At 41.0% G+C, this 20,409-nt stretch overlaps 1 protein-coding gene and 1 non-coding gene across 3 annotated transcripts; one reads left to right on the top strand and one right to left on the bottom strand.

The window, feature by feature from the left end:
- Positions 1-1,177: 1,177 nt before the first annotated feature.
- Positions 1,178-10,943, bottom strand: AICDA (activation induced cytidine deaminase). 2 transcript variants are annotated; one of them, XM_025995560.2, is made up of 5 exons: positions 10,765-10,943; positions 4,431-4,578; positions 2,630-2,900; positions 2,293-2,408; positions 1,178-1,892 (listed from the first exon to the last, which is right to left on the bottom strand). In XM_025995560.2, the coding sequence occupies exons 1-5, from the start codon at positions 10,872-10,874 to the stop codon at positions 1,839-1,841; spliced, it is 699 nt and encodes a 232-aa protein (XP_025851345.2). In that variant the 5' UTR covers positions 10,875-10,943; the 3' UTR covers positions 1,178-1,838. The 2 variants fall into 2 exon arrangements, with proteins under 2 accessions (XP_025851345.2, XP_072622174.1); XM_072766073.1 differs by lacking the exon at positions 2,293-2,408.
- LOC112917619 (U6 spliceosomal RNA) lies at positions 8,492-8,594 on the top strand. The gene has a single exon (XR_003234485.1). It is a non-coding gene; the product is annotated as a U6 spliceosomal RNA (small nuclear RNA).
- Positions 10,944-20,409: the final 9,466 nt, after the last annotated feature.

Raw genomic sequence — 20,409 nt, 5'->3', positions numbered from 1 at the left:
TGCTTATTACCCATTTGTATATTTTTGGAAAATGTGTATTCAAATCTTTTGGTCATTTTTAAGTTAGGTTGTTTTTTATGTTCTAAGAGTTCTTTGTGTATAAATATCTTCTCCCATTTTGCAAGTTGTCTTTTCACTTCTTACTACTGCCTTTGTACAAAAGCTTTTAATTTTAACGAATCCAATTTCTCTATATTTTTCCTTCTGTTGCTTGACTTGTCCAAGGTTGTGAATATTTTCACCTATGTTTCCCTCTAAGGGTTTTATAGTTTTAGTTCTTAAATGTAGGTATTTGGTAAATTTTGAGTTAACTTTTGTATAAAGTATGTGGTAGAGATCCAAAGTCATTCTTTTGCATATAGATATCCAGTTGTCCCAGCACCGTTTGCTGAAAAGGATTATTCTTTCTCCTATTGACTGGTCCGGGCACCCATTTGAGTGAATGCGCAACACAACTGTGTATTTAATTTGTCCTGTGGATCTACTTATCGGCATTGCAAGAGTTGCTAGGTAATAAGTGCACAGTGAGGGCAGCCTGGGTGGCTCAGTGGTTTGGCCCCACCTTCAGCCCAGGGTGTGATCCTGGGGACCTGGGATCGGGTCCCACATCGGGCTCCCTGCCTGGAGCCTGCTTCTCCCTCTGCCTGTGTCTCTACCTCTCGTCTCTCTGTGTCTCTCATGAATAAATAAATAAAATCTTAAAAAAAAAAATAAGTGCACAGTGGTGGTTATATTGACTATTTTTCTCACAGTCAAGGACAGTTGTTACAAAGTTACGAATAGGCACTCTCTGCCATACTGGCTCCCTACATTTTGCTGGATAAAACACTATTTCTTTGCAATGTTCTGCCATCCTTTCTTTTCAAATATTCTTTTTTTTTCTTTTATCATACTCTCTTACACAGTGAACATTTCTTTGAGAGAAGCATCACATACATACAAAAAATAGGAAAGGTTGGCCTGGTTGACATTGTTCAAGTCAAGAGACCCACTGGAGAGAACTGATTTTTCTCTTCTCAACATTGAAACAACTCCTTTCCAAGTGTTACCTAATCTTATATGTGAAATTTGTGGTTGTGGTTTCTGACCTACTGACTTCTTTAAAGGGATTTATGTTTCCAGATGTGTCAGTTGAGGCATCAACTAATTTTAGAGTGTCTTCTTCACAGTCCTCATATTCATTTCAAGAACCTTTATTATAAAATAGCCTGAAGGTGATCATGCATATTTTATACCAAGAAAAATTGTCTTACGTACAAACGAAAACATCTCAGACAATGAAAACATACAGCACATGCTTATATATTAATGCCTTGGTTAGATGTTTTGGGATTACGATCCCCCAGGTCCTTTCATTAGGAGGTCTATATAGATCATGGACTGGTAAAAGTTTGTTCACTTGAAAGCGAGCTCCAAAGGAAGAGTAGAAAAATCTATCACTAATATTGAGAACTCCGTCTGAATCAAATAACAAAGGATACATATTATAAAAACACTTGATCTTCTCACCATGCTTTTAAGGTTTGTTTCCTCCCCACCTAAGAGTCTTGGAACAGGACACTTTCGGTGCTCCCCGACCATGCAATTCGGTCATTTCCCAGTAGGGGACGCTGTTGCATCAAAAACTGCACCACTTGCAGCATATAACCCTGTTGGGCCTCAGTTCCTTCTGTACTTTCAAGACTTGTTTCTTTTTTTACAAAGTCCTGTATATGAATATTTTCCTCTCTAGACTTTGAGAAAGTGAGAGTTGAAGAAAAACAGAATTCTTGAGATTATCCTTTTACCCACTGTCCTCAGAGATGGTTCACTGTATGTGACATTCTTGGAGGTTGGTATCAAAGTCCCAAAGTACGAAATGCATCTCGTAAGTCATCGACCTCATACAGGGGCTGTTGAGAAAGAGAAATAAATTGAGTGGATGAATTTGTAACATTTTGTTGGGCAGTAAATTCTGGGGAATAGGGAAAGGAGAGGCTAGAATCCTACCAGGAGAAAAACACAATCCCGCGGGGAGTCTAAAGGAGACGCTGGTGGGTGATGAGAGGGGAACCGAAGGGCCTGTCGGCAGAGGGCTCTGAGCCGTGAAACAACAGATGAGCAAACGCAGAGGTAGGAGAAATGACTATAAGGCATACAATGAGGCTTTCATCAGAGGAAAAATAAGAGTGATACCCACACACTCATGCACAGATGACAATGTAAAAAATGTAAGAGGGGAAAATAGAAGTAGCTCCAGGAAAAGATGACTTTGGAGAGAGAAAGAAAGCGAGAAGCAAAGCAGCCCCTTACCAAAAGAATGCGTCGAAGCTGTCTGGATAGTCGAACGGAATTTTCGTGCAACCCCTCCCAGGCTTTGAACGTTTTTTCACGATTTTCCACAAAAGTATTCCAGCAATAAAAATAATCTTTAAAAGGGTAGGGGAACGGGGCAGAAGATAGTTCAGATCCCAAACGTAGAGGAAAGAAAGAAATCCCTGCCCCAACCCCTTCTAAGTCGCATTTCCCCCAAAGCCTAGTACCCAAGCCCTTCGTTCCCGTCCGGTTTGGGGCTGAATGCCGCGTCCCCCGGCCCCCCATTTTCCGCAGTGCGAATTGCGATCCCCGACGGGCCAGGTCCCCCTCGCACCCTTGAAGGTCATGATGGCGATCTGGACGCCCGCCCGGTGCAGCCGCCGCAGCCCCTCGGGCTCCGCCTTGCGGTCCTCGCAGAAGTAGAGGCGCGCGGCGAAGATCCTCAGGCTGAGGTTCGGGTACCCGCGCAGGAAGTCCGCCACGTGCCGCGCACAGTCGTAGCAGGGGCTCCAGGACGTGAACCAGGTGACGCGGTAGCAGCGGCCGGGGTCCAGGTCCCAGTCCGAGATGTAGCGGAGGAAGAGCAGCTCCACGTGGCAGCCCGACTGCGGACAGAGCAGAGGTGGTGGCGTTTACTGGCCTCGCCGGCCGCCGCCGTGCCTGTGGCTTTACGGTCACTCGTCCTCTGCCTCCCACGGTCGCCTTTTCTAGGGTGTCTGCCCTTTGGGGGGGCTTTAGGTTACAAAAGGGGTATGCATTTTCTGTGGAGCAGAAAAGCAGGAGGATGAGATGCGTCTGTCTCAAGTAGCATCGCCCTGTCCCGGAGTTTGGAGTGCTGGCCTGCCACGTGCCCCCCCCCCCCTTTTTTTTTGCGACTTTGAGGAGAAAGAAAATGTTCTGGAAGGGCCCAGGGCTGTATACCATTGCGGAAATACACCAGACCACTGGTGGAGGCAGGAAACAGGCTGGGAGGACTGAAAGGGGTAAAGTAGGCCATGCTCAGGCCAACAGAGGGGTTTGTAAGAGAAGTCATAGGCGCTGCTCTGGGTTCAGAACCAATTAAATAAGGTGTTTGCTATCCTGTGATCCCTGGGAGTGTAATCTAATCGCGCAATAGTGAGCTGTAGCAAGTCTGCTTAGTATTGCAGAGAAGTCGTTAGTCCTAGAATCTGAAGATCTAGGTCCATTTCCTTGGCATCACCACTCCGGTGAGTGGGACAACTCACCCAACTCTTGAATCTTCTAAGTCCTCACCAGTAAAATGGGCTGGTATTGTGGCGATTAAATGAGAAGGATCAAAGGGTTAGTAACAGCAAAGCCTTCTCTACTCAGAATGTGTCATCAGACAGGAAAGAGATTAGAATGTGAAGCAATTGCAGTGAGCTAATTTACACAATACAACTGGGGGCAAAGGAAATTGAATAGTAAGATAAACACTTTAAGAGTAGAGCCGGACAACGTTCTTCTACCTATGGATTCTTCCCTGGATCCCACCAAAATCAGATGTCACTGCCTGTTTTGAGACAGAAAATATTTATTGGCAGAAGCTTATGGAAACCCATCTGAATATGGTGAAGTCGCTTGGAAATGTAATTCTCTGATCTCCTAGATGCTGAGATTGATTTAACTAATTAATCAACCAGTTGCAGCTTCCGTGGTATTCTAGGTCTCACCATACTGAATGTACTCCTTGGCCTACGGTCTATTTGAGCAGGAGGGACTGGAAATTATTTGGAAAACAGAATTGAGTCATTAATTGCTCCTTTTCATTAATTCTCAAAAATTCTAAAAACTTGTTTTTACATTTAGACTTCAGCTTGAATGAGCTGATAACATTTTTCCAAACCAAAAGGCCCTTGCACTTGATTTCCTTAATCTCAAAGGTAGTTTGGATGCTGGGGAAAGGGAAGGAAAATTTGGGGGCAGTTACTCTTGGCACTGATGCAAGGTATGGCAGACGTGCCAACATGATTGGGGAGGACATAAGATGGCATGCTTTGGGGCATACCTAATGTAATTTCATGGACATATAAAAAACAAAGATTTGAGGAATCTAGTGGAGACCTAAACCTGAAACCAGCTGCGGATGGTTCTGAAAGCGTCTGCAGTCTAGCTTGGAAGCAAATAACTGATACCTTGTTTCGAAGGTGACCAAAGTCCAGAGAAAAGGAGGTGGCACTATCCCGCCGCTTCACCACGTAGCACAAGTAAGTCTCATGGCGACCCTTGGCCCAGCGGACATTCTTGAAATGGTAAAGAAACTTCCTCTGCTTCATCAGGAGGCTGTGGATGAGGAGAGGGAGGGACATGCAGAAGCACAGCTCATTCTCTGGTCACTCCTGGCTTTTCTTCAGCTTTTTAAAAAAAATCTATGATGGCTTGAGCCAAACCAGAGAAGATTCTCTTCCTTACTTGGCTGGCTGCGTGAGACCTACTGAACTTGGAACCATTTTTGTGCTGATATTTAAGACCAAAGGACAGGTAGTCAGAACCCCCAAACCATAGGAACTCATAGGACCGTCTGCTCCCACAGCTGTCCATTAGATGTGGACAACTTGGACACTTATGAACTTGGTCCTCAGTTCTATATTTTTTCAGAGATCTCCCCCTCCCCAACTCTACCTAAATGTCCAATAGGCACTTCAGACTCAACATGGTCAAAACAGTAGTCCTAAACTGTCCCCTGTCCTGACCTTCCTGTCTCCTTACTTTTCCATCTCAAGTAACCAGGCTCAAAGCTTGGGGTCATCTATGATTCTTCTCCTTCTTCATTCCTCATATTTAAGTAATGATCTAAATTTGATGCAAAATTCCAAATATTTATTTTTTTCTAGTATTTTTTTTTTACTTTTATTTTTTTAAGATTTTATTTATTTGAGAGCATGAGAGAGGGAGTATGAGAGGGAGGAGGGTGTGAGGGAGAAGCAGACTCCCCATTGAGCAGGGAGCCCGGTGTGGGGCTTGATCCTGGGACTCTAGAATCATGACTCAGGCTGAAGGCAGATGCCCAACAAACTGAGCTACCCAGGTGCCCCAGTATTTTTATTTTTTATTTTATTTGAGTTTTAAAAAGATTTTATTTGAGAGACAGTGCCCACAAGCAGTGGGGAAGGACAAAGGGAGAAGGAGAAGCAAACTCCCCGCTGAGCTGGGAGCCCACTGCAGGGCTCCATCCCAGGATCCTGGGATCTCACCACCTGAGCCACCCAGATGCCTCAGTATTTTTATTTTTTAAACGTCCAAATATTTCTTGAGTTTGTACCTACACTATTTCCTGTTTTCTGCTTCCATCCAAGCCCACACCTTCTTTCTATCTCTTGTCCTGGCCTCTCAGTTGATCTGTCTGCCCCTAGTCCCTCAGAAAGAATATTCTCCATGCTGTGCCAGAGTGATCTCACAAAAACCCAGGAGTGACCATGTTATTTCTATGCTGAAAATCCCTAGTGAATTTCTTCTGCTCACAGGATAAATCCCAAATTCTGATGTGGTATTTAGGCCAGTTTTTACATTTGATCATCAATCTGCATTTCTAGCCTCCTTTCCCACTACTTTTCCCCTTCCCGTCCCTGTCTGCAAGTGGCTGTACAGCCGAATCCCTGGGCACTGGTGTCTGATTCTGAGGCTTTTTCTTTCCAGTCACCTTGTTGCTGTACTTGCTCTCAGTGAATGCTTTCCTACCTTTTTCCACTGGACAAAACTCAGATCCTTCAAAGCTGGCTCACAGTTCAACTCCTCTTTCTCACTTCTACTATTCCAAAATTTCTAGGCAAAAAATCAAACACTAGTAGCAACAAAAAACTCTCCTGTACTTTTTGTTTTCCAGGTTATCCCTATCAAAGCCCTCCTGTTCTGTCACAAGTTGATCACTGACATCTCTGTCTCCCCAATGAGACTTTCTGTGTTTTGAGGCACAAAGTGTCACTTTATGAGAAAGATTTCTTTTAATATAAGAGTAATACTTGACTGTTGTTAACTTGTATAACACAAAAAGTTGGAGGTTTTATGTGTAAGAAAATTTTTTAGAGGTTTTATTTATTTATTCATGACAGAGACAGAGAGAGGCAGAGATACAGACAGAGGGAGAAGCAGGCTTCCTGCAGGGAGCCTGATGTCGGACTTGATCTCAGGACTGGGATCACGCCCTGAGCCAAAGGCAGATGCCCAACCTCTGAGCCACCTGGCATCCCTATATGTAAAAATATTAAAGAATTAAATTTAGGGGCATCTGGGTGGCTCTATCAGTTAAGCATCTGACCCTTGATTTTGACTGAGGTCATGATCTCAGGGTTGTGAGATCAAGCCCACATTGGGCTCTCCACTCAGTGGGGAGTCTGCTTAAGAGTCTCTCTCTTTCCCTCTGCCATCCCCTCCCACAACTGGCACACACACACACACACACACACACACACTCTCTCTCAAAACCTTTACAAAATTTTATATTTAAAAAATCTAAAATTTAAGATACAGTGTCTAAAGATATTTGGATGTATCTAATGACAATTACTATTAAAATTTTTGTTTTGCTGGGAATCCCTGGGTGGCTCAGCGGTTCAGCACCTGCCTTTGGCCCAGCGCATGATCCTGGAGTCCTGGAATTGAGTCCCACATTGGGTTCCCTGCATGGAGCCTGCATCTCCCTCTGCCTGTGTCTGCCTCTCTCTCTCTTTCTCTCTCTCTCTCTTTCTCTATGATGAATAAATAAATAAAATCTTTAAGAAATTTTTTTTTGTTTTCCTAATCTTTTTATAGGCATGTTTACATGATTTTGATTATACTGATTTTGTATGCAATTTTTTGCATTCTGGTTTTTTTTTTTTTTTATATTTTATTTATTTATTCATGAGAGACACACACACACACACAGAGGCAGAGACACAGGCAGAGGGAGAAGCAGGCTCCTTGCAGGGAGCCCAATGTGGGACCGATCCTGAGGCCCCAGGATCACACCCTGGGCTGAAGGTAGCGTTAAACCGCCAAGCTGCCAAGCTGCGGGGGGCTGCCCACATTCTGTTTTTTAACTTGGCAACATAATCTAAATATTACTCTGTGTTGCTCACATGCAGGGACTGGTTGCTCTAGCTTCCTCATGCCTAACAGTGTTTTGCATGTCATATGCACTAAATTGAACTGAATCTGTGGCAATACTCTCAACTAACCAAAGTTTCTTTACAGTTGTGGATATAACAACCTATACAGTGTGGTTGATACCAAAGCCCTAATGATGTCTCTGGTGTTTGTCCCAGGTCTTTTCCAGAAATGTATTTATCAAGTTGTGGAGGTAATGCTGCCACCTAATGGCACTGGCCAGAAGTGCAGTAAACTTGTAAAAGTGAAGACCTAAGAAGGATTTGAATACGGTTTGCTGGCAAGAGAATTGAAACTTTTTTTACCTTTATTTATTTTTTTAACATTGAGGTATAATTTACATATGCCACCAATTTAAAATGTGTGATTTTATGAGTACTGGCAAATGTAAACACCCAAACTGCAACCACAGAACATTTCCAGAGCACTCCTCCCCACAGTTTGCTCATTCACCTTTTCAATCAGTTCTTCCCCACTCCCCTAGGCAACCACTAATCTGCTTTTTGTAACTGTACATTACTATCCACTTCCTAGAAGTCATTACAAGTCCTACATTATCTCTTCCTTTGTGTCTGACTTCTTTCACTTATGATAATGACTTTGGAATTCTTTTATAGTGTTGCACGTGTCAGTAGTTGGATCCTTTTTACTGCAAAGTAATATTCCATTACATGGTTATTGCACATTTATCCATTCACCTGTAGATGGACAGTTGGGTTGTTTCTACTTTGGGGCTATTGTGAATAAAGTTTCTACAAACAGGAGCAGCCTTAGGGCGTACATATGTTGAGAATTAATTTTTATGTACTGCATGTGATAGGCCCTGAATTTAAAAGTTAAATACCCAAGCATCCACCTTATTAGGTAAGCAAGGATGAGCTTTTTATAGCTGTCTCAATTTAAATGTCGCGCTTCACACACATGAAGCTTATTGAAATACACTAAGTCCTCAGGTAGAGAACTAGATTTTGTCATCAGCATACACATATCAAACATTATAAAAATTGTTTAATCATATTTTTTTAGAATTAAAAATTAGCAGGAATCTGAAATGAATGCTAACAAAGATCTAATAACTATTGGCTTTAATTTAAAATGATAATTTTACTGCTTGCTTTGGCAGCACATATACTAAAATTGGAATGATACTGAGAAGATTATCATGGCCCCTGTGCAAGGATGACATGCAAATTCATGAGGCGTCCCATATTTTTTGACCAAGATCATAAGTTTTGATGGTGAAAACATGACAATAAATTTTCATATACCAAAATATAAAATAAAATACAACAAATTGATACTTTTGTAGTAATCATCATAGCACTTACCACCATCACTATTACTGTTGTGACATAATTAGCAAATAATCCTTAGCATATATAAACCGAATACATATTAAGTGCTTAATACAGCAGTAAAAGGGAACAGAATCTCTTGGAGCTCAGTTTTAAGTAGATTAAGCATCATTCCTTACTGATAAATTTCTTTAAACAGGTAATCTACCCTCCTAGGCTATATGGTGAGAAAGGGATGGAAAGGGGTACTGTATAATGCACACCAGGCCATACGAAGAGGATCTACTACTTGGAGAAAGAAAAGGTGTTCTGGGAGTATAGGAAAGGACATGGCATAGGTCAGGGAATTCAGATGGACTTTTGCCTTCTGCCTTACATGAAAATATGTAGGTATTGTTTCTATCAGAAGTGATCAGTCACGGTGAAGCAGATTGGTTGACTATGATCCTTTAATTAACTTCCTTGGTCCAATCACTTTCCTTCAACTATAGCTAGGAGCCGGGTTTCAAGTACCCTGTTCTCTTAGTTTCTCTTTTGGGTACAAAGGACTTTGTAGAGGCAGTTTTTCAAGCTCACAGGTTGACAGCTGCTCTAGACAGCTGTGTTCTGTGAGGCAGAACATTGCCGCATCCCCAGCAACGCAGACCAGAGACAAATGGGTTAAAAATAATCGTGACCAAGTCCTCTCCTGTGGTGTGCCATCACTAATGCCCTCTGTAGGTCTTATTTTCCCTAATCATAATTATGTATTTCCCTTTTTCTCCTGTTGAATCTCATCTTTTTCCCTTTTGCCTTTGAATTCCAACTATTAATCATTGCTTTGCATTTCATTAAGTACAAATATTTTCATTGAACCCTTTACCTCTGCTTTATACCTCAGATTAATTTTCAAAGTCTCAGTGCAAGCTGGGCAGACATTCAACATTTTTACCCAAGAAAATTTTCTGAAGAAAATTTAGACTTCCATTAAAAAATCATAATTCTGGTGGCACTTGGCTGGCTCAGCCAGTGGAGCATGCAACTCTTGATCTCAGGTTTGTCAGTTCGAACCCATCTGTTGGGTGTACAGATTACTTCAAAATACAATCTTTAAGAAAAAAAACACCTTAATTTAGTAGTGTAAATTCTTTGTGAAGGAGTTAAATTGAGTTAAAGTATATGGATTAGATAGGAATCATAAAAGCAGGAATAAAATAAGTTGTGATAATTGTCATAAACTGCATGTGAAAATCTTACAAAATACATTTTAAGAAATAAGTTGAGGGGATGCCTGGGTGGCTCAGTGGTTGGGCGTCTGCCTTCAGCTTGGCGTGGGTGTGATCCTAGGATCCAGGTTCGAGTCCTACGTTGGGGAGCCTGCTTCTCCCTCTGCCTATGTCTCTACCTCTCTCTGTCTCTGATGAATAAATAAAGAAATCTTTTTTAAAAAAAAAGAAATAAAAAAAAAGAAATAAGTTGATGTCTGAAGAACTTGAAAAACTAGGTAGATAGTAAAAATGCCATTAACTGCCTAGCAATTGTACCTATAATGTTAACTTGCTTGCCTGAGGTCTTCTTCCTGTAGTAGATACATTGCATCATAGAAACTTGTAAGCAGTTTTTAATATTGGCATTAAAAAAATAATTTCCTTATTTATTTGTAAGTAAATGATTCAGTAAAGGCTCCCTAGGAAAGTTTACAAGTCCTTTTGTGGTAGAATATTTACAGAATTATTATTATAACTTCCACTACTGTTTTTAGTATAGACATTCTTGCTATTACCTTTCACAATTTGAATCTCTAAACACTTGCTATATTAAAAAAAAAAGCATTTACTATGTTAATATTATCATAAATTAGTTCTAATTGCAGAACATGGCCTTACATGGCACATAACTGTTCTTTTGAATATGGAAGAGAGACAGAACCAAGAGAATTAAGCAGAGAGCTTGTAAGATCTGAACAGATGAGACAGATCCTGAAAAATGAATGTGCATATTGACCAAGCAGTGAGTCAGATAGTGAGAGGAGAGAAAGGGACCCATCTGAAAACTCAGATTTGCTCTGAGAGAAAAGTCAATGCCACCACCCGTGAGGAGACTGCTTTACCTGTCCATAGTGGATTCCAGAGTGTCTTTCTTAGTCTTAGGCCAAGGAGGGCTTGCCTCAAGTTCTGCTGCTTCACTGATTCTGTCTGGCAAGGCATTGGCCCCACACATTCAAATTTGAGCTTGCCCTCTTTGGCTCCTCCCCCCAAGGCATCATCACCTCCAGGTACCCCAACAGCCTTCCTCCTGTTTGGGTCAAAAAAACATAGGCGGGGCTGTCATAGGCAGAGTCATGTAAGTAAGTGATTGCTTAATGTATAGGTTCCTTTAAGGCTGCATCTCTAAAAATCCAGTCTATGCTCCACAGGTAAAAAAGATCAGGAAGGAGATCGCAAAAGAGTAATTTTTGCTGGGGCACCTGGGTGGCTCAGTGATTGAGTGTCTGTCTTTGGCTCAGTTCGTGATCCTGGGGTCCTGGGATCGAGTCCTGCATGGGGCTCCCCCCCAGGGGGCCTGCATCTCTGCCTGCATCTCTCTGCTGCATCTCCACATCTCATGAATAAATAAATAAATAAATACAATTTTTTTTAAAAAAGAGTAATTTTTGCCAAAGCTGTCTTTTCCATGAAAGCCATATGTTTTGAAGTCAGAAGGAGCAGCATCCCAAACCATTAAAAAGAATGTTCATTTCATTAGACAGAGTCGACATCTAAATGACTGCCTTGAACTTGGAAAACAGTTTGGGCTTTTCAAATAAAAGGCTTTAAATTCCTACCCTTGGGATGCCTGGGTGGCTCAGCGGTTAAGCATCTGCCTTCATCTGCCTTCAGCTCAGGGTGTGATCCTGGAGACCTGGGATCGAGTCCCACGTCGGGCTTCCAGCATGGAGCCTGCTTCTTCCTCTGCCTGTGTCTTTGCCTCTCTCTGTATGTCTCTCATGAATAAATAAATAAAATCTTTAAAATTAATTAATTAATTAATTCCTATCCTCATACGATTTGGTCTATTAAAGGTTTTGCTTCTCCCTCCTACCTCAGTCTACATGTGTTCTATTACTTCATTCGGTAGAAACTTAATACCTAAAAGAAAGAAAGAAAGTTACTACGTCACTACATGGTAGAAATTGTGGTTTCCATACACTGGTAATACAATGGTGAGTGAAGCAGCTAGGGTCTCCTCCCTTCCTGCCTCAAGGCTGTAAACACCACCTATACATTGATCCCCAAATCTCTAGCTCCAGCTTGGACCACTTCCTTGAACTCAAGACAAATGCACACCACTTCTGCCTCAGCATCTTCATTTAATATCCGATGGGCATCTCAAACATGCCTCAACCTGAGCTCCTGTTCTCTCTCTCAACACACCTGTTCCTTTTGCCACCTTTCCTATCTTGATGGTGATGTCATCCCTCCCACTGCTCAGACCAATGTGGCAGCCTTCCTTGTTTGCTTCTCTTCCTCTTAATGTCTTAATTATCAAATCCTGTTAACTCTACTTGCAGAATAAATCCAGAATGGACCACTTTTCAACACCCCCAGGTCCAAGCAACCCAGATTGCTGCATTTAGCTTCCACACTGGTTTTCCTGCTTCATCCTCCTTCAATTATAGGCTGTTCTCCACACAAGAGTCAGATTCATCCTTTTGAAACCCTTTAGATTAGGGGTGCACAGGTGGCTCAGTTGGTTGAGCATCCCCCTTCAACTCAGATCATGAGATCAGGGTCCATGGTATTGAGGCCCGTGTCAGGCTCTGCTTCTCCATCTCCCTCTGTGCTCTCACTCTCTCTCAAATAAACAAAATATTGAAAACCTTTAGATCATGTCACTCCTCTATCCAAACTCTCCCTGTCTCCCCATTCTCTCAGTTATAGCCAATATCCTAACAGGACTCATAAGACCCTCTGCCATCTGCTCCTGCTTTACCTCTAAACTTTCACCCTTGGGGAGCCTGTCTGGCTCAGCTGGTAGGGCTTGCAATTCTTGGTCTAGGGGTTATAAGTTTGCTTTCCATATTGGGTGTAGAGATTACTTAAAAAAATAAAATCTTAAAAAAATTCACCTTCGTCTCTCCTTTCCTTACTTACACAAAGAACACACACTCCTGCCCCGGCCTTTGCACATACTGACCCCCTGCCTGGAGTGCTCTTTCCTTGTATATCATTATGCATTTAAAAAAATTTTTTTTTAAATTTTAATTGCAGTATAGCAAATATATAGTATTGTATTCCAGGTTTTTAAAAATATTTTATTTATTTATCATGAGAGAGAGAGAGAGAAAGAGACATAGGAAAAGAAGCAGAGAGAAGCAGCCTCCATGCAGGGAGCCCGATGTGGGACTTGATCCTGGGATTCCAGTATCATGCCCTGGGCCAAAGGCAGGCCCTCAACAGCTGACCCACCTAGGAGTCCCCATTTCAAGTGTTATATCATCAAAGTTTGATTTCCTTATTTACGTCTTTACTCAAATATATCTTTGTAGTTGAGGCTTTTCCTGGTGACCACATCTAAAATGCAAGGAGCTGGATGCAAGACTCGAATCTGGATTCTGGGATCACTGAAGTGTTAGAGAAATCCAAGGGAATAATACTATGTGAGAAGTCACAAATAGGCTAATTTTGTCTCTTATAGTTTAGGAAAGAATTTTGAGGGACGCCTGGGTGGCTCAGTGGTTAAGTGTCTGCCTTTGGTTCAGGTTGTGATCCCGGGGTCCTGGGATGGAGTCCCCATCAGGCTCTCCACAGGGAGCCTGCTTCTCCCTCTGCCTATCTGTGTCTCTCGTGAATAAATCAAATATTTAAAAAAAATTTTTTTTGAAAAAACTAGTTTCTTCACAAGGCTCTGCTCAAGACCACACCTCATTCCTAGTTTTGTTCTCCTGCTGTCCAGTCTACTCCTCTTGGTCGAAAAGCCTCTTTTTCTCACTTCCACGGGGAAATTCTACCTTGTATTCTCCTGGATTATTCTTACTCATGAGTCCATTTCCTATCTAGACATTTGTTTCTCCAAATCTTTATTTCTGAAACAGATTCTGAGGGCACCAGAAAAATTATAACCACTCACCTTTGGCACTCTGAATTCCATAGAATGGTTGAATGGGGAAAGAAGGGGAGGGCACTTCACAATTCCTCTGCAGAGACTACAGTGAGGCACAGCCATGGACAATCTGATCCCTTTAAGTTAAGTTGTCTCCTCAGATATGGGTTGGGCCTTTACCCTATTTTCATCCAATTATCCAGAGAATTATGCACACATACACACATCTTACTAAAAGATAAATATTAATTTTTAGAGGTGGTGGTATCTCTAAATCCAAAAAATAGAAGAGAAAAAAATTTCCCAACTGCACAAATGATATTGCTGCTTGCACTTCTCATGATTATGCAAAGCTGTATTAGTTTCCTTTATATATTATGTCCCTCTGAGGGACGCCTGGGTGACTCAATGGTTGAATGTCTGCCTTCGGCTCAGGGTGTGATCCTAGGATCCAGGATCAAGTCTTGCACTGGGTTCCCTGCAGGGAGCCTGCTTCTCCCTCTGCCTTTGTCTCTGTCTCTCTTTCTATATCTCTCATGAATAAATAAATAAATCTTTAAAAACAACTGTGTCCCTCTGTTCCAGCCAGAAATAAGAAAACTAGCCTATTGCTGATTCACATGCCTCTTTGTTTGGTTTTGGTTTGATTTGTGTTCACTTTGGGCAATTCTAATCATTGCTAAGTGTATGGTTCAGTAGCATTGATCACATTCACAATGTTGTACAACCATCACCCCTATGTGTTTCCAAAATGTTTTTATGACCCAAAAAGGAGCTTCATATCTATTAAGCAATAGCTCAGCATTCCCTCTTTCTACATCCTGGTAACCTCAAATCTGCTTTCTTAATGAATTTACCTGCTCTAGATATTGCATATAAGTGAAAAATATTCAATGTTTGTCCATTTGAGTTTGGTTTATTTTACCTTGTATAATGTTTTCAAGATTCATCCATGTTATAGTGTGTATCAGAACTTCATCCCTTTTTGTGGTTTATACATTTATAATGTTCCATTGTATGTATGTAGCACATTCTAGTTATCCATTCATTTGTTGATGGACACTCCAGGTATTTCCATCTTTTGCTTATTGTTCATAGTGTTGCAATGAAGATTTGCCTGAGTCCTTGTTTTCAAAACTAGAAGTGGAATCACCTTCTTCTTCTTCTTTTTTTTTTTTTTTTTTTGTGGAATCACCTTCTGAATGACAACTCTGACACACATGTAGGCACTTGTGTACACGTACACACATATACATGCACATACAAATTCTGGCCTAAGGGCCCCTGGCTGGCTCAGTCAGTGGAACGTGGGACTCTTTTCTTTTTTTAAGATTTTATTTATTTATTCATGAGAGACAGAGAGAGAGGCAGAGACACAAGCAGAGGGAAAAGCAGGCTCCATGCAAGGAGCCGGATGTGAGACTTGAATTGGGATCCCGGGATCACGAACTGAGCTGAAGGCAGACGCTCAACCACTGAGCCACCCAGGCATCCTGGAATGTAGGACTCTTGATCTGAGCATCGTAAGTTCAAGCACCATGTTGGGCGTAGGGGTTACTAAAAAAATTAAAAACCTAAAAAAAATCTGCACCAAACTATGAAGTTATAGTTTTAAAACCCAATGGTTCCTCACATAAGAGCCCTCTTTTCTGCTCAGCCTTTTGCTGGGGAGAGATTTTCATTCTTTTCATAATGTTACATGTCTAACAAGCCCAGCCAGTAGCTGGGAAGTAGAATAACTATACCTGAGATCTGAACTCAAGTCAGCCCTTTCTTCCATAGTATCCATGCAATACTGTCATAGTGGTTAAACCAATCCCACAGGCTGTAATCAGATTGACCATATCAACTCAGCTTTCTCAGAGCTACAGAGAAGGATTTTCCCCTGTATTACTGTGTCACTTAGAATTGGGTTTGGCTATATATATGTCAGGCAAACTCAATGAATTACTTATGGAAGATATAATTTCATGAATTACTTACAGAAGATATAATTTCTTTCCCACATAAAACATGTACATGACTAGCAAGTAATTTAATCTACATAAAACATGTACATGACTAGCAAGTAATTTAATCTAAATCTAATTGAAATATGTTTGGAGCTCTTTATTTTGTCAACAGAGTATCTGTGGGTCTCATTTTCAGCCGGAGTGTTTTTCCCATCTCAGCTCAATGATGAAGCTTGAGTCTCAGCCATACCAAGGGGAAATGAAATGCTGTGTATCAGGAACCAAAGAATAGGTGTTGTGGGAGAGAAAATAGAAAGGTGGCTATGGGGGACACCTGACTGGTTATATGTTGAAGCATACAACTTGATCTCCAGTCTGGGTTTTAAATTTGAGCCCCACGTTGGGTGTGGAGATTACTTTTTAAAAGGTAGAGTCAGGGATCTCTGGGTGGCTCAGAGGTTTAGTGTCTGCCTTCCGCCCAGGGTGTAATCCTAGAGTCCATGGATCGAGTCCCACATCAGGCTCCCTGCATGGAGCCTGCTTCTCCTGCCTGTGTCTCTGCCTCTCTCTCTCTCTCTCTCTGTGTGTGTGTGTGTCTCTCATGAATAAATAAATAAATAAATAATCTAAAAAACAAGCAAAAAGGTGGAGTCAATTCCTCCAAACTGGTTTCTGAAGCAGAATTATCTGTGGATATTTATTTATTTATTTATTTCATCTGTAATGTAGATTTGATATGGTGTTGGCAAATCTATTAATACAACATGAGTATATTCTTGTATATCTTGCATTTGAATATCATACTTTTCACTGTATAGACTAAAGATTTTCTCCAAAAGATGTAAATACTTTAAATATTTATTACTTGGAAATGAAGGTGGTGGAGAGAAAAAAATCTGTTTTGATGTTCTGCTTTGGGGCAATTTAGAAAGTGCTCTTGTAAGTTATAAACTGAAATTCATTTAATTAATTTTTGTTAAAGATTTTATTTATTCATGAGAGAGAGAGAGAGGCAGAGACATAGGCAGAGGGAGAAGCAGGCTCCCTCTTGGGAGCCTAATGTGGGACTCGATCCCAGGACTCCGGAATCACACCCTGAGCCAAAGGCAAATGCTCAACTGCTGAGCCACCCAGGCAACCCCCAATTAATATTTATTGAAAGCCTACTATGAGAAAACATAAGGCTGAGCTTTGAAGGGGAACAATGATGCATACTGTAATTCTTCAAGGAATTCATTTTCGTTTAAAGCTTCAAAAATAGATAATGAGATGACAATATGAAAGAATTAAATGTCAATGAAAGACAAATCTGAAATTACAGAATCAGGGGTGCCTGGGTGGCTCAGTCCATTGTGGGTGGTCATGGAATCCCACCCCCCCACCCAATCCCTCTCCTTCTGTTCCTCCCCACACTCTCTGTCTCTGTCTCTCTCTTTCAAATAAATAAATAATCTTAAAAAAATAAAAATTATAGAATCATAGTATCTCAGAGTTGGAGGAATCTTAGTGTATATCTAGCCTTATGCTTCTCGAAATGACATGCATATTTGGAGATATTCCTAAATATGAGTGCATGACAGGATATTAGGGAGCAGATCAAAACTGTAGGATAAATATGTCATGCTATCCTAGAACACAAAAGGTTTCCAAAGACTAGGGGAAAATAGCATTATTATTTTATGTATTTACTTATTTTTTCCTAAGTGGAAAGAATGTACCAAACATACTTTGTGCTTTTCTTAAGCAAATGACAAAGACCTAGTTTACCAGCTTTAGTTTTTTAAACTGAAGCTTAATATTACTTATTTATTTTATTTATTTATTCATGAGAGACACAGAGAGAAAGGCAGAGACATAGAGGGAGGAAGCAGGCTCCTCACAGGGAGCCCAATGTGGGACTTGATCCCCAGAAGGGGATCTTACCCTGAACCAAAGGTAGATGCTAACTGCTGAGCCACCCAGGTGCTCCTTAATATTACATATTTAAACAACTGTCAAAACTTACTAAGTTGCCAGCATTAAAGAGCAACTGGAAAAACATCCTCAGTTTGTATTAAACGAGAAATGTATTACCATTAATGCTTTAATATCTCTCACTACTAAATACTGAAAAAATTGAAATTATTTTGTGGAAGATTCATCTTGGTCATATTTTTTTTAAAGATTTAAAAAAATGTTTTATTTGTCAAAGAGAGAAGGAGCACAAGCAGAGGAGAGGCAGGCAGAGGGAGAAGCAGGCTCCCCGCTGAGCAAGGAGCCAGATTCAGGACTTAATCCCATGACCCTGGATCATGACCCGAGCTGAAGGCAGACACCCAACCAACTGAGCCACCCAGGTGTCCCCATCTGTTGATGTTAACTTCACAGCAGGCTGGCTCTACTTGGCTCATGCTGCAAATACAATGGAAAAGCAGGTCCATATTGGTGCTAGTGTATGGAAGAATCCTGGCCACATTGGATTACATTTAATAAAAAAGCAAGGATTATTTGAAGTAGAATATAATATGCACATTTGTTTTTCTTATATTTATAGCTTTTCCTCAATATGTAAAATGTAAAAGTTCTTAAAACATGGAGGATTTCAGAGATGATTATTCTCCCTTGTATGTATGTAGAGTAAGCCCACATCTGGCAGGCACACAAGTGTGACAGCTAATATAACATCATGTAAATATTAAGAATTAAACAGATCCCAGGGAAATTTCAGCCTAATGTGGGTTGTTTGGGATTGGATCCTCAGATGCTCAGCATTTATTTGCTCTTTTATAGGATGTTTGAATGAGGGGGGAGATTTTGAGGAACAATGGTTCTCTAATTCTCCATAGGAAGCATGAATCCTAAAGCATCCCAAACAGTGGTCTCCTAACCTCTTGTATAATTCTAGTCACAGGACATACATCACCCACTTAGCTGTAGAAAGTGAGCTCAGATACCTACTGTGTGTGAACCTGAAAGTGAGATACTTGGAATTTGTGGAATAAGCCTGAAAAAAACTTTTCATCCTCTCTCCAGGTAACAGAAGCTCCATGAGCAAAAGCAGGGACTATTTTGATGTATTTCATCTGTTTTAGCAACAATGAGTAGCTTAGTTTGGTATGAATGATGGCTCACAACAAAATAATGATCACAGGTAAAATTGAGATGTTATTCATATTTCATGTAATCTTCTTAAGGAATGCTTTTGGGTATTTTTTTTTAAGATTTTATTTATTGGGATCACCAAGGTGGCTCAGTAGTTGAGCATCTGCCTTTGGCTCAGGGTGTGATCCTGGGCTCCTGGATCGAGTCCCACATTGGGCCTCCTACATGGAGCCTGCTTCTCCCTCTGCCTGTGTTTCTGCCTCTCTGTCTCTCATGAATAAATAAAATAAATATTTTTAAAAATATTTTATTTATTCATGGGAGACACAGAGAGGCAGAGACACAGACAGAGGGAGAAGCAGGCTCCCCACGGATCAGGGAGCTAGGTGTGGGACTCGATCCCAGGACCTCGGGATCACGACCCAAGCCAAAGGCAGATGCTCAACCACCAAGCCACCCAAGTGCCCTTTTAAGGAAAGCTTTTGAACAAAGTGGAGAATTATATACCTTGCATAATGGCTGTAAATCAAAAGCTACTATAGAGGCATGACTTGTCCAGCATAAGAAAATAATTTTTTTTTCTCAGAAAGCTGTATTCCTGCTTCCCTTTCTTTTAAAGGAAGGAAAATGACATCTCTTCTAAGTACCATAGCATTTTTCATTGGCATTTGGAGCTGGTGCAGTTAAAAAGACAATTCTGCAGGGTTTCATTTTGCTATTTTTAAAACTTTCCTTACTAATTACCCTCTCTCCTCACCAACTTCTCTTGAAAAACCACAGGACAACCTGGTGAGTTTATTTTTGACAAAAACAACAAGATTTGGAAATTATGCCTCTGACTGGGTGAAGGTTTGGACATCTGGACTTCACCACCACTGATCTTCACCATGGGAAGCCAGAGGTGAAGTTTCATTCTGGGCAGCACAGGAGGCCAAAAGGCCCCCTGGGAATCCTCCAGGGCACACATTCCTGGGTCTGTGAGCCAAGATGCTCAGATAATGACTCCCCAGGCCACTATTTTTGGACACCAGGTAGATTGTTCAATATGATACTTTCTTGTTTTTGAAAAAGCCCAAAAAAGGGATCCTTGTGGGTAAAGTGTGGGTTTTGGAGTGCTTCAACTTCTGCATTTCCTGATTTTTGTTTTTCTCAGTTGAGTACCAGACACATTACTGAATTTCTCTGGGGTATCAAAAAACTGAGGGACAGATCTTTAAACATATACAGGAATTACTCACTCACCTTCTGCTGTGCAGCTGCCCAGGTCTCATTGAGGTTGAGAGAACCAAAAAAACAAGTATTCATCAAAAGCCTAGTGCTGGGCAAAGGGCTGAAGAAAAAGTTATTTTTGATGGGAAAAGTCACGGAAGAAGCTTCATTGATCATGCACATAATGAAAAATAGTATAGGGTAGTGGGAAAAGTTAGGTTTTGAAATTAAGTACATTAAGAGTTGAATTGTCTCCACCACTTCCTAGCAAAGTGTCTGAATGTGTTTCAGTTTCCCCACGTGTAAATGTGAACAAAAATAGTAAAAACAGCTAACCTTTATTGTGCACATACTTTAGGTCAGGTTTTGTGCCAAGTATGTTACATATATTTTACTTTAGTATAGGAGATAGAAACTATTATCCCAACTTT

This window comes from Vulpes vulpes, chromosome 8, assembly GCF_048418805.1.
Source record: "Vulpes vulpes isolate BD-2025 chromosome 8, VulVul3, whole genome shotgun sequence".
Lineage (NCBI taxonomy): Eukaryota > Metazoa > Chordata > Mammalia > Carnivora > Canidae > Vulpes > Vulpes vulpes.
The sequence above is the reverse complement of the archived record's forward strand: the minus strand, read 5'-3'. Positions and strand labels throughout refer to the sequence as shown.